The sequence below is a fragment of the Saccoglossus kowalevskii genome, chromosome 14, assembly GCF_978046115.1.
Source record: "Saccoglossus kowalevskii chromosome 14, keSacKowa6.1, whole genome shotgun sequence".
Classification (NCBI taxonomy): Eukaryota; Metazoa; Hemichordata; class Enteropneusta; family Harrimaniidae; genus Saccoglossus; species Saccoglossus kowalevskii.
The window spans coordinates 13,619,350-13,631,297 of NC_140654.1; the positions used below are offsets into that span (position 1 = coordinate 13,619,350).

The 11,948-nt window shown below is 33.3% G+C and overlaps 1 protein-coding gene across 1 annotated transcript in view; it reads left to right on the forward strand.

Moving 5' to 3' along the window:
- The window catches only part of LOC100313713 (pumilio-like protein), a 41,530-nt gene extending 30,900 nt beyond the window's left edge, over positions 1–10,630 (forward strand). Inside the window, 5 exon segments of the mRNA NM_001168168.1 lie at positions 7,193–7,325; positions 7,834–8,018; positions 8,494–8,678; positions 8,814–9,075; positions 10,075–10,630. Coding sequence (NP_001161640.1) covers positions 7,193–7,325; positions 7,834–8,018; positions 8,494–8,678; positions 8,814–9,075; positions 10,075–10,206 — 897 coding nt within the window. The 3' untranslated portion in view covers positions 10,207–10,630.
- Positions 10,631–11,948: the final 1,318 nt, after the last annotated feature.

Sequence of the window (11,948 nt, forward strand, 5' to 3'; positions counted from 1 at the left end):
TTGATATTAAGTTTAGTATTTCACCTGTTCACCACCAGACTTTCTCACCCAAAATTGTTCTGCCATTGTTTTTTGCTTTCTTAAATGTCACAATCGATAATTATCAACTGTCTCTAGCAAGATAAATTGAAACTTATTTGAAATGGAATTTTCATTTTTTGTTCATAAATTTTCTTAACAATGTTGAAAGCAGTTTTCATGATATTAGCAATTTTCGCCTACCTCATTTGGTCAAATAAACTTGATAAATTTATTCCCTTGTCCACAGGGACAGGCAATTTGTATATCCCAGTCTAAAATCTGCCTACTAGTTTCTTGGACAGGCAGTCAGGCCTCAATTTTGCTCCCTTCCCCCTCCTGTAACGGCATAGTAAATGTACTTGCTGAGTAGAAATTACAATAGAATACAAGACCGATTATTAGGGTCAATAACATATACCATAGTGTATTGCGATTCCATGGTGGAATTCCTGAGTCTGATAGCTTTGCATTGAGTTAAAGCTGTCTTTATACTTCACACAACAGACGTGTTTTAGTTTCTTAGGCTCAGTTTTCTAGTGGAGCCAGTCCATTGGATTTTTCGAGACGAATTTTTTGTGAGTCTCCTTTGTGAAAAATGTGAACTTTTGTAGCTGTGACAAATTTTTTTTGAGTTGAGTGACAGTGTTAGATTTTTTTTTTTTGAAATTCTTTTCAGGAATGCTATATAAATGTCTAATCAATCCTACGGTATTAATCATTGCCTCAGTTCTATTGCTGATCAGTCTTTTATGTAGAATTAAACAATTGAGTGGATCCAGATGGTAACTGAATATGAATCACCAACGGCTGACCTCCCTCCACATGTGTTTATGCACTCAATGCTGGGGCTTTTCCCACTAGCCTCGTTCTGAATTCTGAGCATACATCTAGTATGAGGGCGCTATACTTCTGATGACTATAATAGATAATACACAATGCCGAAGGTGACTATTTCAGTTTAAAAAATATATTGCATATTAATAAATGGTTCTGGTATTCGGTGATTTTAAGAGATTTTATATGGATTTCCTGTTATTGTGTTCAACGCAAAATTTGTGTACCATATTTGCTTCATTAGAAGTGCATCCTTCTTTTCTTGTACTGTAATGCATTGATTATGTACTTGTTTTGAATTTCGTTGATGAGTGAAACTTGCTAAATTAAATACAATTAAACGTGCATAATACAATAGAACATGTTGTTTCTCAGCCAAGTTCATGAACATAAACCCCAGTGAAATTGCTCAAAACAACAAAATGGTGAAATTGAAGTTCAGTGAAAATAAATGCATCATTCACATTCAACTTATTTTGACAATAGTCATATCTATATTTTTCATTTACATAAGTGAACACAATTTCATTCAATACAAGACTTGCTTTGAAATGCACGAGTTAATAATGACAAGGGGTTGATCTAGTCATAAGGTTTTAGACACGTAGATCGTTACTATCTTGTTTATGCAAAATAAAGCAAAATGGCTCAACTTTTGTTCAAAAATACCCCCTGCCCCCAAATATTTAACTCTTCTCAAAATGAAAGTATGAGGGTGGTGCTATATCTGCCTGGTGGACCCTGTTCTCACCTGCTTTGAATATGAGAATCTGTTGTCCATTATGAACACCTTGAAGTCAAATTTCCTGCTTTTTTCCTGTGTTTTCTATATTTGATTTAACGATGTATATCTAGGTTTCTTCTAACCTGTTGCCACTGACACATTTGAACCAGTTTTGCTTTTAATAAATTGTCACTTTTGCTACATAATTTCAAACCATGAATTATTCTGCAAAAATTGTCATTAAAAAAAAAAAAGCATTACCGGGTACCCGTACCCCCACAGAACTGTAAATTTCACATCAGGATTGAGTGGTTTAATTTTAATATATGCATTTTATACACAGTACACACAATTTAATAACCTCAATTTTGTTATGCTTCCATATTTATTTGTGTGTGTGTGTGTGTGTGTGTGTGTGTGTGTGTATATATATATATATGTATATGTATATGTATATGTATGTATATGTATATGTATATGTATATATATATATATATATATATGTATATATATATATATATATGTGTATATGTATATATATATATATGTGTATATGTATATGTATATGTGTATGTGTATGTGTATGTGTATGTGTATGTATGTATATGTATATATATATATATATATATGGCTAAACGGCTAAACAAGTTGAAATTGGGTAAAACAAAAATATCGTTGTATCAAAAACCACTGTAGCTAAAACTCATTCATGGAAGTCCAGCTGTATATATTTATTTACCAAGAACAAAGTTGATGCTGCCGAGTCCCGTTTCATATTTTTTGTACAATTTCTTTGCGTTATGCTTAATTTAACTGAGCCACCATGCATGTGTGTACCAATTCGTCATCCCATTATTCGTTTCTCTTTAAGCAAATTGGCTCACCTTGTGTTTTTTTATTTTTTTTAAATTTAAATAATGAAGGCCAGGTTGTTTAGGTTGATGCAGCCATAGATTGCAAGGACATACCAATGATTGGATTTGACAGAAAGATACAAAAAATTCACTCTGAACTTTAGAGGTCAGGGACATCTTGAAGGTCAAACACATTGTTGTCATTAAAAATCTACTAAAGCTTGTCCAAGGTGAATGGCTTCATTTGAATAGAAATGGAATGTTTCTAATTAAAATTTTTTGTTTATATTTTCATTTGTGTGTGGTTTGTATGAGCTTGCCATGGGAACTCGTTATATGGTGTAATCATTTACTGGTGTATAAAATTATTGAAAAAAAAAATTATGACCAAACTAAGAAATTACTGTACATAAAATAATTGTTGACTGGGTTTTGTTTTCGTTAAATCCGACAAGTAAAATTCTGATGGAAATTGTTTTGCTGGAAAATCTATCAATTTATAATAGTATACCGATAGTATAAAAACCAGATCAGTAAATTTACAAAATTTAAGCTATTATTTATTCTCATTTGTAACTGATTTTTTGTTTAGCGTTGAAGACTGGCTTTTTGTCTGGTTTACAGTGGCTGTACTTGACAACACTGGCTTGTGTTTCAGGTGTTGACAGAGGTCTTACGGCTGTTGACTGATTGGAATATTATTAGTACTACCCATGTCACTTGTCCGGCTGTATTAACTACCCAATTATGAAGTCAAAGTAAACTTGTTGAAACCTTTTTTGAATGTGTGTGTAGCTACTGTATTGGGGTTCTAAGTACACCTGACTGAGTCCGCTCAACAAAGGCCTTGTATTCTTATTTCTTTGGAATTAGTGTGTGCAATTATCCAGAACATGGATTGCTTTTTTTCTTAAGTAGAAGCATTGGTAGGCCCTTTCTCCAGACTTCTTGTCTGTATAGGTTTTTGAGAAAGGTCATCTGAGTGCATTTTTTTTGTTCAGGGTCATATAAGAAATTTTTTACTGGCCTAGTATTTTTCATTCTACACATTGGTTGTACTTTCACCGCCATGGTGACAAAAAAAAAAAAAACCACCTCAAAACCTAAAATAATATTGCAGACAGAATGGATTACATTTCAAGCAGGGTTGACATTCATGATTAAAGTTTCCCGTCCATTGGACAAGTTGGGTGAATAAAAGTGCCCGTCTTGAGTGAGATAAATTAAGACATTTATTTGAAATAAAATTTTAATTATTGGCTTCCCATTTCGTAAGATTTAAAATTCTGAAAGCAATTTTCTGGATATTGACAACTTTAAACACTACCCCTGTTTCGTCAGTTAGTAAAACTTGATATCTTTATTCACCTGTCCATTTGTACACTTGTTATACGACTGTCTGGGGCAGGTGGGCAGGCCTTAATTTGGAGCCTTGTACTGTATTTGCAGCACATTTGCTTATGTAAATTAGAGTTGTTTCCATGGTAATATTTCAATGATTCAGTATAAAACAAATGATAGTTTTGGGTTTATATGCGCTTCTATTAAAACAAATGCTGTATAGGAAATTTTGGTTTTTTTCAGTATGTCTGTCATTTTACAGTAAAACTTCAAAATAGGGAACGTGATACTTATAACTTAAGTAATGCAGTAAAATACTGTGACCATAATTGAGAATTTATTTAACCCTCGGACTCATCAATCACAAAATAAATCTGCATATTTTTTGGAAAGTTTGAATCAACACCTGTAGTCTATAAAAAAAAAAAAAAATTTGTGTTTCAAATTAACAAAGAAATTTCTCGCCACATTTTGAAAATTTTGGCGAGAAATTTCTTTGTTAATTTGAAACACAAATTTTTTTTAATTATATATTTCTTTCAAAATTACCAACCAATGAGTCTATCAAATTGTTTTGCCTAAAATAATTTCATAACAGACAAAACATTTCTTGATTCTCCCACATGTGGTGCTATTTACTGGCACAAAAAAAAAAAATTTAAAAAAAAGTGAGATGTAGATTTCAAACACTCTTATAAACGAAAGAAGCCAAATTAGTGTCTAAATTGTAACCATGTTTACTACGTAGAGGTTTTATTGTCAGTGTCCAATGGACTGGCATTTTATTGAGTTTTCAAACGTGCTTGTCGAGTGCCGACTTAGTCGAGCGGAGCTTATCATACGAGTGATTGTCAGTCGTCGTTGTCCGTGTCAATGTTTTACTTTTTCGACTTCTTCTTGAAAACTACAAGCCTGAATGCTTTGATACTTGGTGTATATGTACCTTGGGTAGACCTCTCTTAGGTTTGTTCATTTCATGTTGATATCTTCAACTCTCTAATTTTGGTGAATATTTTTGTCATTTTTGGTAAAAAGTGATATTTTCGACTTCTTGTTAAAAAGTGCAATTGCTTTGATATTACATATATAGGTACTACATGTGGACCTCTCTCAGATTTGTTCATTTTGTAATGATATCTTTAATTCTCTAATTTTGGTGAATATTTTTGTCATTTTTGGTAAAAAGTGATATTTTCGACTTCTTGTTAAAAACTGCAAGTGCAATTGCTTTGATATTACATATATAGGTACTACATGTGGACCTCTCTCAGATTTGTTCATTTTGTGATGATATCCTCAATTCTCTAATTTTGGTGAATATTTTTGTAATTTTTGGTAAAAAGTGATATTTTCGACTTCTTGTTAAAAACCACAAGTCCGATTGCTTTGATATTACATATATAGGTACTACATGTGGACCTCTCTCAGATTTGTTCATTTTGTGATGTCTTCAATTCTCTAATTTTCGTGAATATTTTTGTCATATTTGGTAAAAAGTGATATTTTCGACTTCTTGTTAAAAACCAAAAGTTCAATTGCTTTGATACTATACATATTGTTCATTTTCTGATATCTTCAGTTCTTTAATTGAAATGTGCATTTCTAACAGCGGAGCTATCTCAGCCGATAGGCTGCTTGTTTAAATGTATTTTACCCTCAAAAAATTATTTTTGTTCATTTACATTATTTGTTGCAGTGAATGACAGAAACACTACTAAAGAAAATGACTAGTGATCAGCTTGCAATTGATCGTCATTCTTTTTTAATACCAAGTCATTTAAACACATGTTTTTTTTTTTGAAAAGCAGGGATGGGGATTTTAAAATAAAAGCCCAACCTGTCCACCTCGTAATAGTTGTTAATCAGTAAATAGAAACACAGAAGTTTTTACTGTGGCCTATTTGAAAATAGGTCAGTGCACTCTTATGGGACAGTTCACATAATGTAAAATCTTTCTGAATTCATGTTTGAAATTTTTTAAGATCAGTTTCAGCCTGGGATATTTTTGTCCTTGACTACATTGACCTCCTCTATCAAAGGTCGCCAACTGGACACTTGTTTGTTATTTTGAAAGATGTTGTCTGCTTAAGTTGTCATATAATGTAAATTACTTGATTTTCGTGAAAGATAAAAATCAGTGGAAATAAAATCAAGTGTAAATACCCTTTTTCTTGTGTTTTACATTCAACTCTTCACGAATCAATAAGAAAATAAACTTAGACAAGTTTTTTTGCAATGAAAATTTAGTCCAGCTAAAATAAAGTATTTTACAGTATCAGATTGAGAAATAAGAAGCCTTAAAAATGTTTGTTTTTTAATGCTGGTTCAGAAAGAAGTAGTGAAAACAGTTTTCCAAGGTTACCATGGCCACTCATGTTTCAGGAAACTCTACTCTTTATGTAATGGAATGAGTTTAATTTTTACAATTTTTTTTTTTTTTTTTGCACATCACAAAATAATGATCCAGAAATTTTTTTGTTGCTAATACAATATAATTTCTTTTTTTCAGGTTTTTGTTTACCTGAAAAACTTATTTTTAATATCATTAGGTCTGCATGTCTAGTGAAATCTTTATAGTATGACTGAACATAAGATTAACCATCATTGGTAGATTTTATTTTTGTGCTAAACTCATCATGCGTAAACTGCAAAATTGCAACAGCCGTCTGGCGATTTTGTGGTTTAATGATTTTTGTATTTCATACTTAGCCTTTTCACCACCAGACTTTCTCGCTCAAATTTTTCTGCCCTTTTTTCCCTCATGTTGCTCAATATTTCTGGAAATGAACCCTAATTTTGGAGCCAACAGACAAAGTTTGAGTCAATTTTCAATTTTTACTCCAAAAATTTAGCTATTTTTGTCCCAATCTTCTGAAGGTAAGTGCAGACTATAAACGGGACTACTTTGTGATGAAAAGAGGGAACTGGTGGTGGAAAAGATTCATCCTTGAATGCTCAAGTCAACTTTATCAATTACATTACTTTTTTCCATATTTTTCTAATTTTATTTTATCACAACCTTGTAGGCAATTGAAAATTTTAATTTGATTCAAAATTAATAAAGAAATTATAGAAAAAAAAATAAGTGGGAATGTCAAATTAAAATTTGGGAGGCAGAAAATTTTAGGTTCAATGGTTTTATGATAAAATACAACTGGAATTGTTTGTCTCTTCATATTTGTGATTTGTGTTGTAATCGGAAATTGTTGCCAGAGGTCAGGGGTCATGACCTTGCATCTGTATAAAGTAATTTGTATACCGTATATATAACTTTGTATTTGTTGCCGGCTTTGTCTTTCTAGGACTTGTGAAATTCCATGCATTGTTTGGTTATTTTTGTTCTGAATATACTTTTAAATGCCCATTTTGTTTTGACATAATTTTGTTCCTTGACAGTTTTTCTCTTCCACTTCTGCAGATTGTTCCAACAACGAAAAAGTTTTGGGAGATGGGAGAGGGTGACGAACGGAAGGGCGATGAACCAAAAGGCATTTTCCTTGGGGACCAGTGGCAGGGGACAGCATGGGGAGCAGTTCCTCTGACCAATGCAGGTTAGTGTCTCATAGTTGACAGACTGTGCTCTCTAACAGTAATTTGTAATTTTTACACTTACTAAATGTTCATGAAATGTAAATATAGTTTTATTACCAAATTACAAACTCCACTGATTAATTTGTTCTCAAGATTATTATATCACTGTACAATTTTATGTTGTGTCATTGACGTCTCAGGAAATAAACATAACTTTTTGCGTTACAAAATATATGCATCAATGACATGTCATAATAGCTTACAGGGCACACGGGTAATGGATTTCCCGCTGAAAAATCTTGGAATCAGGGGCAACATTTACCAAATTTATTGCCCTTAAGAATTTTTTTTACTTTGCTGAATTTCACCCATAATGCACTGCAACTAAATCCATGCAACACAGACCTGAAATTTCATCGCCATGGGTTACCACTCTACTTCTTGAGAAAGTTGTGTATCCTTTCCCGAGTTACTCAAGTCAACTGAAATGCCAGGGTTACATTCAAAAATGTCTTTTATATCTCACAGACCATTCAGTATCGCAGCCAATCATCATGCAGCGTCGGGGTTACCATGGTGATGCTAATGCGGTCTTGTCGCCCAGGTCCGAAAGTGGTGGCTTGGGTGTGAGTATGGTTGAGTACGTGTTGGGGTCATCGCCTCAAGGGAAAGCCGAACTGGAATCAAGGATGGGAAGAATGAAACAAAGATATGTAAGTAGTATTTTCAGCAGTAAAGGAAATTATTTTTTACTTTTTAATTTTTTTTCCTATAATTTAAATTCAACTCACCAAAAATCAGTATAAATATACTTTACAGGGTCCATCCTTTGAAAGCCTTAGGATTTTTTGAGGTCTGGAAAGTCTTTGAGTTGTCTCTAAATTACAGGAAAAATTTCTTCATAGTTATTAATACATTTTAGAAAGGCCCGTTTTCTCGAGGGAACTGCCATATCCTCAGAGCTTGGATGAGCTTTGATGATGATGTTGGCCTGAATCAAGGGTCAAAATGTCTTGAGGGGGGGATGCAAGAAAGTTTGGGAAAAGGTCTGGAATAGTCTTAAAAATCATTTGGCTCTTGGTGCTATGGACCCTGCTTTATACAAGTGTTGGATTTAGTCATTAATAGGAAATTTCAATCGGTGATTGAGTTGATTTGATTCTATCAAAAAGTATTTTCATTTCTCAGGGACCACCGCCAAACGAAAATGCTATGTCAGAAAATGAACAACAAAACAGTGCTAACGGAAAGAAAAGTAAAACCCCCTCCCCTTTTGAGGAAGAGACAAAGAAACAGGAACAAGAGTCGATAAAAGAAGCACAGCAGAACTGTAACCAAGTTGAAGAAGAACAAGAAAAAGCTGTTGTATATAGGTGAGAATGTGGTGTATGGGTGTGTGAACGTGGTGTATGGGTGTGTGAACGTGGTGTGTAGGTGTGGGAACGTGGTGCAATTGGCAATGCATTCACTGCTTTCTTATTCTTAACTTTGAATTATTTTATTTGTAGAAATAACCGAAGTAGACAATCCTCTCCCAATGAAGAAAACCTTAAAGTCGATCAAATGAAGGCAACTACTAGCATTGAGGTGGTCCCGAGACCACTCATGAACAAAACCCCGGATAACATTGCAGAGGCGCAAACCCAGAACAGTTTGCATAACATTGAAAACATGGAGCCAGTCTCAGTTGTGGATCCACTGCAGTTTGACTATTCTCCCCACATGGTGCCTAGTATGGACAGTCCTAGTTATATAGATTATAATCAGCAGGTAGGACAAATTCTATTGTGTAATTAACCTTTTAATTAACTCATTACCTGCTGCAAAGCTCCATGGACAGCCAAAATACTGTAAAATGACTAATTTTCACTGGGTTTAAATTTCGCTGATTTACCATTTCAGGCATATTCAGTGGGTTTTAACTCATTTTAATTCACGGTTTTATCATTTAGATAATGTGTTCTATGACAAATTTTACATATTCACTGGATTTTAATTTAGTGCATTTTCCAGTCGGCGAAATAAGCCAAATTAAAACCCAGTGAATAATTAGTAATTTTACAGTAAATAGATATGAAAGCAAAACTAATTTTAAGATTTGTTTCAAAAGTGTTGACTACTGTAAATGTATTAATTATTCGCTGGGTTTTAATCTCGCTATTTTCGATGATTAGTAAAATCCGCTAAATTAAATTTATGTGATTTATTAAAATAACAATAGAACTCATTGTTTTCTTGTCAAGTTTGTGAAATTAAATGTCCGTGAAAATAAGTGCTTTTACAGTAATTGATTTTGAGATTTTTTACCCAGGGCAAAATATTTTGTTGGTAGAATATTCTGAGAACTTGCAAAAATGGGCCTGTCAGTTTTCAAATGTTAATTCAGCCAAATTCAAACTGTTGTTAACAATAACTTATTCTGTACAGCTGTACTCTCTAGTCTTGTCTGACTGGTGCTAATAAATTAGCAGCACGCATTGCGGACAGGCTTAATGTTTAAAAGTTAATGTTACGCCCTGTCTTTGATTCATTAATGGGAGAAATGTTCGTAAGGTATTTGCTCAATTATTAACGCACATGTTTGCATAAATTACACATGTGTTCCTGTCGTCCAAATTAGGAATATTTTAACGATTCCGTATACAACAAATGTCATTTTTGGTTTTATTGGAGTTTATTCGGAGATGCGCTTCTTATAGAGCAAATATGGTACAAGTTTTGTGAGGTTTCACTTTAAGCATCTCAACATTTATTCAATTTACATTGTAGCTCTTCCAGCAGCAGCAACAGCAGCAACAGCAACAAAGACAACAGACTCCTCAAACCATTATAATGCAGCAGTTGACTCCTCAGCAGCAGCAATATGCCATAGCTGCGGCACAACAACAAATCGGTGAGTAATCAAATCGGCAGTCCTAATCTCAACACTAGTCTATAATATATACCCACAATGCATTGCACCGATTCAAGTTCTTATTATGAAACTTGCATACAGCAGATTTGAACAATTTTCTTCAAAAGTAATTTTATTATATTTAATTTTTTGAATGCTCGTCAGGTTTTTATCACCTTTAATAAGATTTGTGATGATCATTTGTTTAATGTAGTGTCCATATTGAGGCTCTGACCTCTGACCTGAGCAACTGTTTTGTATTCAAAAATGGCTGACAATTATTAGTAAACATGGAGAGTTGACATTTTGTAAAATGTGTTGAAAATTTTGGACCATACATTTTGATATTCTTTTTAGTGTTTGAACAAAATGTTTGTCAATTTAACATTTCTTGTGAGCAGGGGCAGACTATATAAAATCATTTTGTAAAAAAAAAAAAAAAACCATGGTCAAAATACTTGTCGAACGCTGCATGTTTTAGCTCTTATTTAGCAGCGGTTTGATAGAATAGATTTTTTTTTTTGAAAACTAATCTGTGACTTGCATTAACTTACCTATTGCTTCTGTTGTTTCCCAAAATAAACATGACTAATACAGATATACTTTATTATTCTATCATATTATGTCTGTGTGCTGGGTTCTAAGTTACAATATAGGAACTGGAGAATACAATACGTAGGAACCGTCTGGTTGTGTGTTTGTTGATCCTCGGGCTTTGGCATATGTTCAAGGAGTGATATCATAATTTCTACCCAATGATTCAGATGCTCGCTGGATATCAGCAATTTGCTCGTTTTTCTTCTTCTCTAAAATTCTTCAAATTTTGTTAAATTTTTTTTTCAGACCAAGCGCCAGACAAAAACATATTGTTTTTTTGTTAAATTTACTTTTTTACAACCGAAATATGACAAATAATTAGAAATGTCTGACGCGAATTGTTCTTGACCAATTTTTGAGACATTGAATCTCTGCTACCATGTTGTGATCTTGTATGGCATTAAAGACAGATGACCCTCCTTCAGATTCACACTATTCTTGCTTGCCAGTGTATATTTTTCCCCAACTACACTGTAATTATGCTCAAAAATATATTGAGGCCTGTATATATGAACTGGCTGTTTTCGTTGATTACAATTCAGGAGGTCGGGGTTGTACGATGCAATGAACTTGGAGGTTAAATTTACTGTTGTGGGAATGTACGACTAAGAGCCATTTTGTTTAGTTGAATATATCTAAAGTGGATTTTCTTTATTCACTATTATTGTTAGAAGCTGAATTTATTACAAAGATTAGACTTCTCCATAGGTTGTTAGGTAGTGTTGTATCGACCGTCAGTGGCTTTACCGATTCTATTTCAAATGGTGCGGCCAAGACATTCAGGTCATGTTGTATGACCTGACCTAACCTGACCTGATCTTGAGATTATTAGAAACTACTGCAAACACATTCTTTGTTTGATTAAACAATGAATATATCGTGGTACCTAATTGTAGAATTTGCCCAAAAGATTTAAATCTTTTTAAAAGTTTTGAGCTGATCTATAAATTGCACTATTTGTGAAAATTTTCATCACATTTTTCCCTATTAGATTTAGAATTGCCACAAAATTACGGTGTAGCCGGTCGTGAATAAAATCAGTGCTCACTTTAAAATGTCTCAAACTAAGTAAATAATAATAGTGCTGTCATATCATGGAATTTATATGATACCCTCTTAGCTATATTAATACATTGCTGCACGTTGTCCTCAG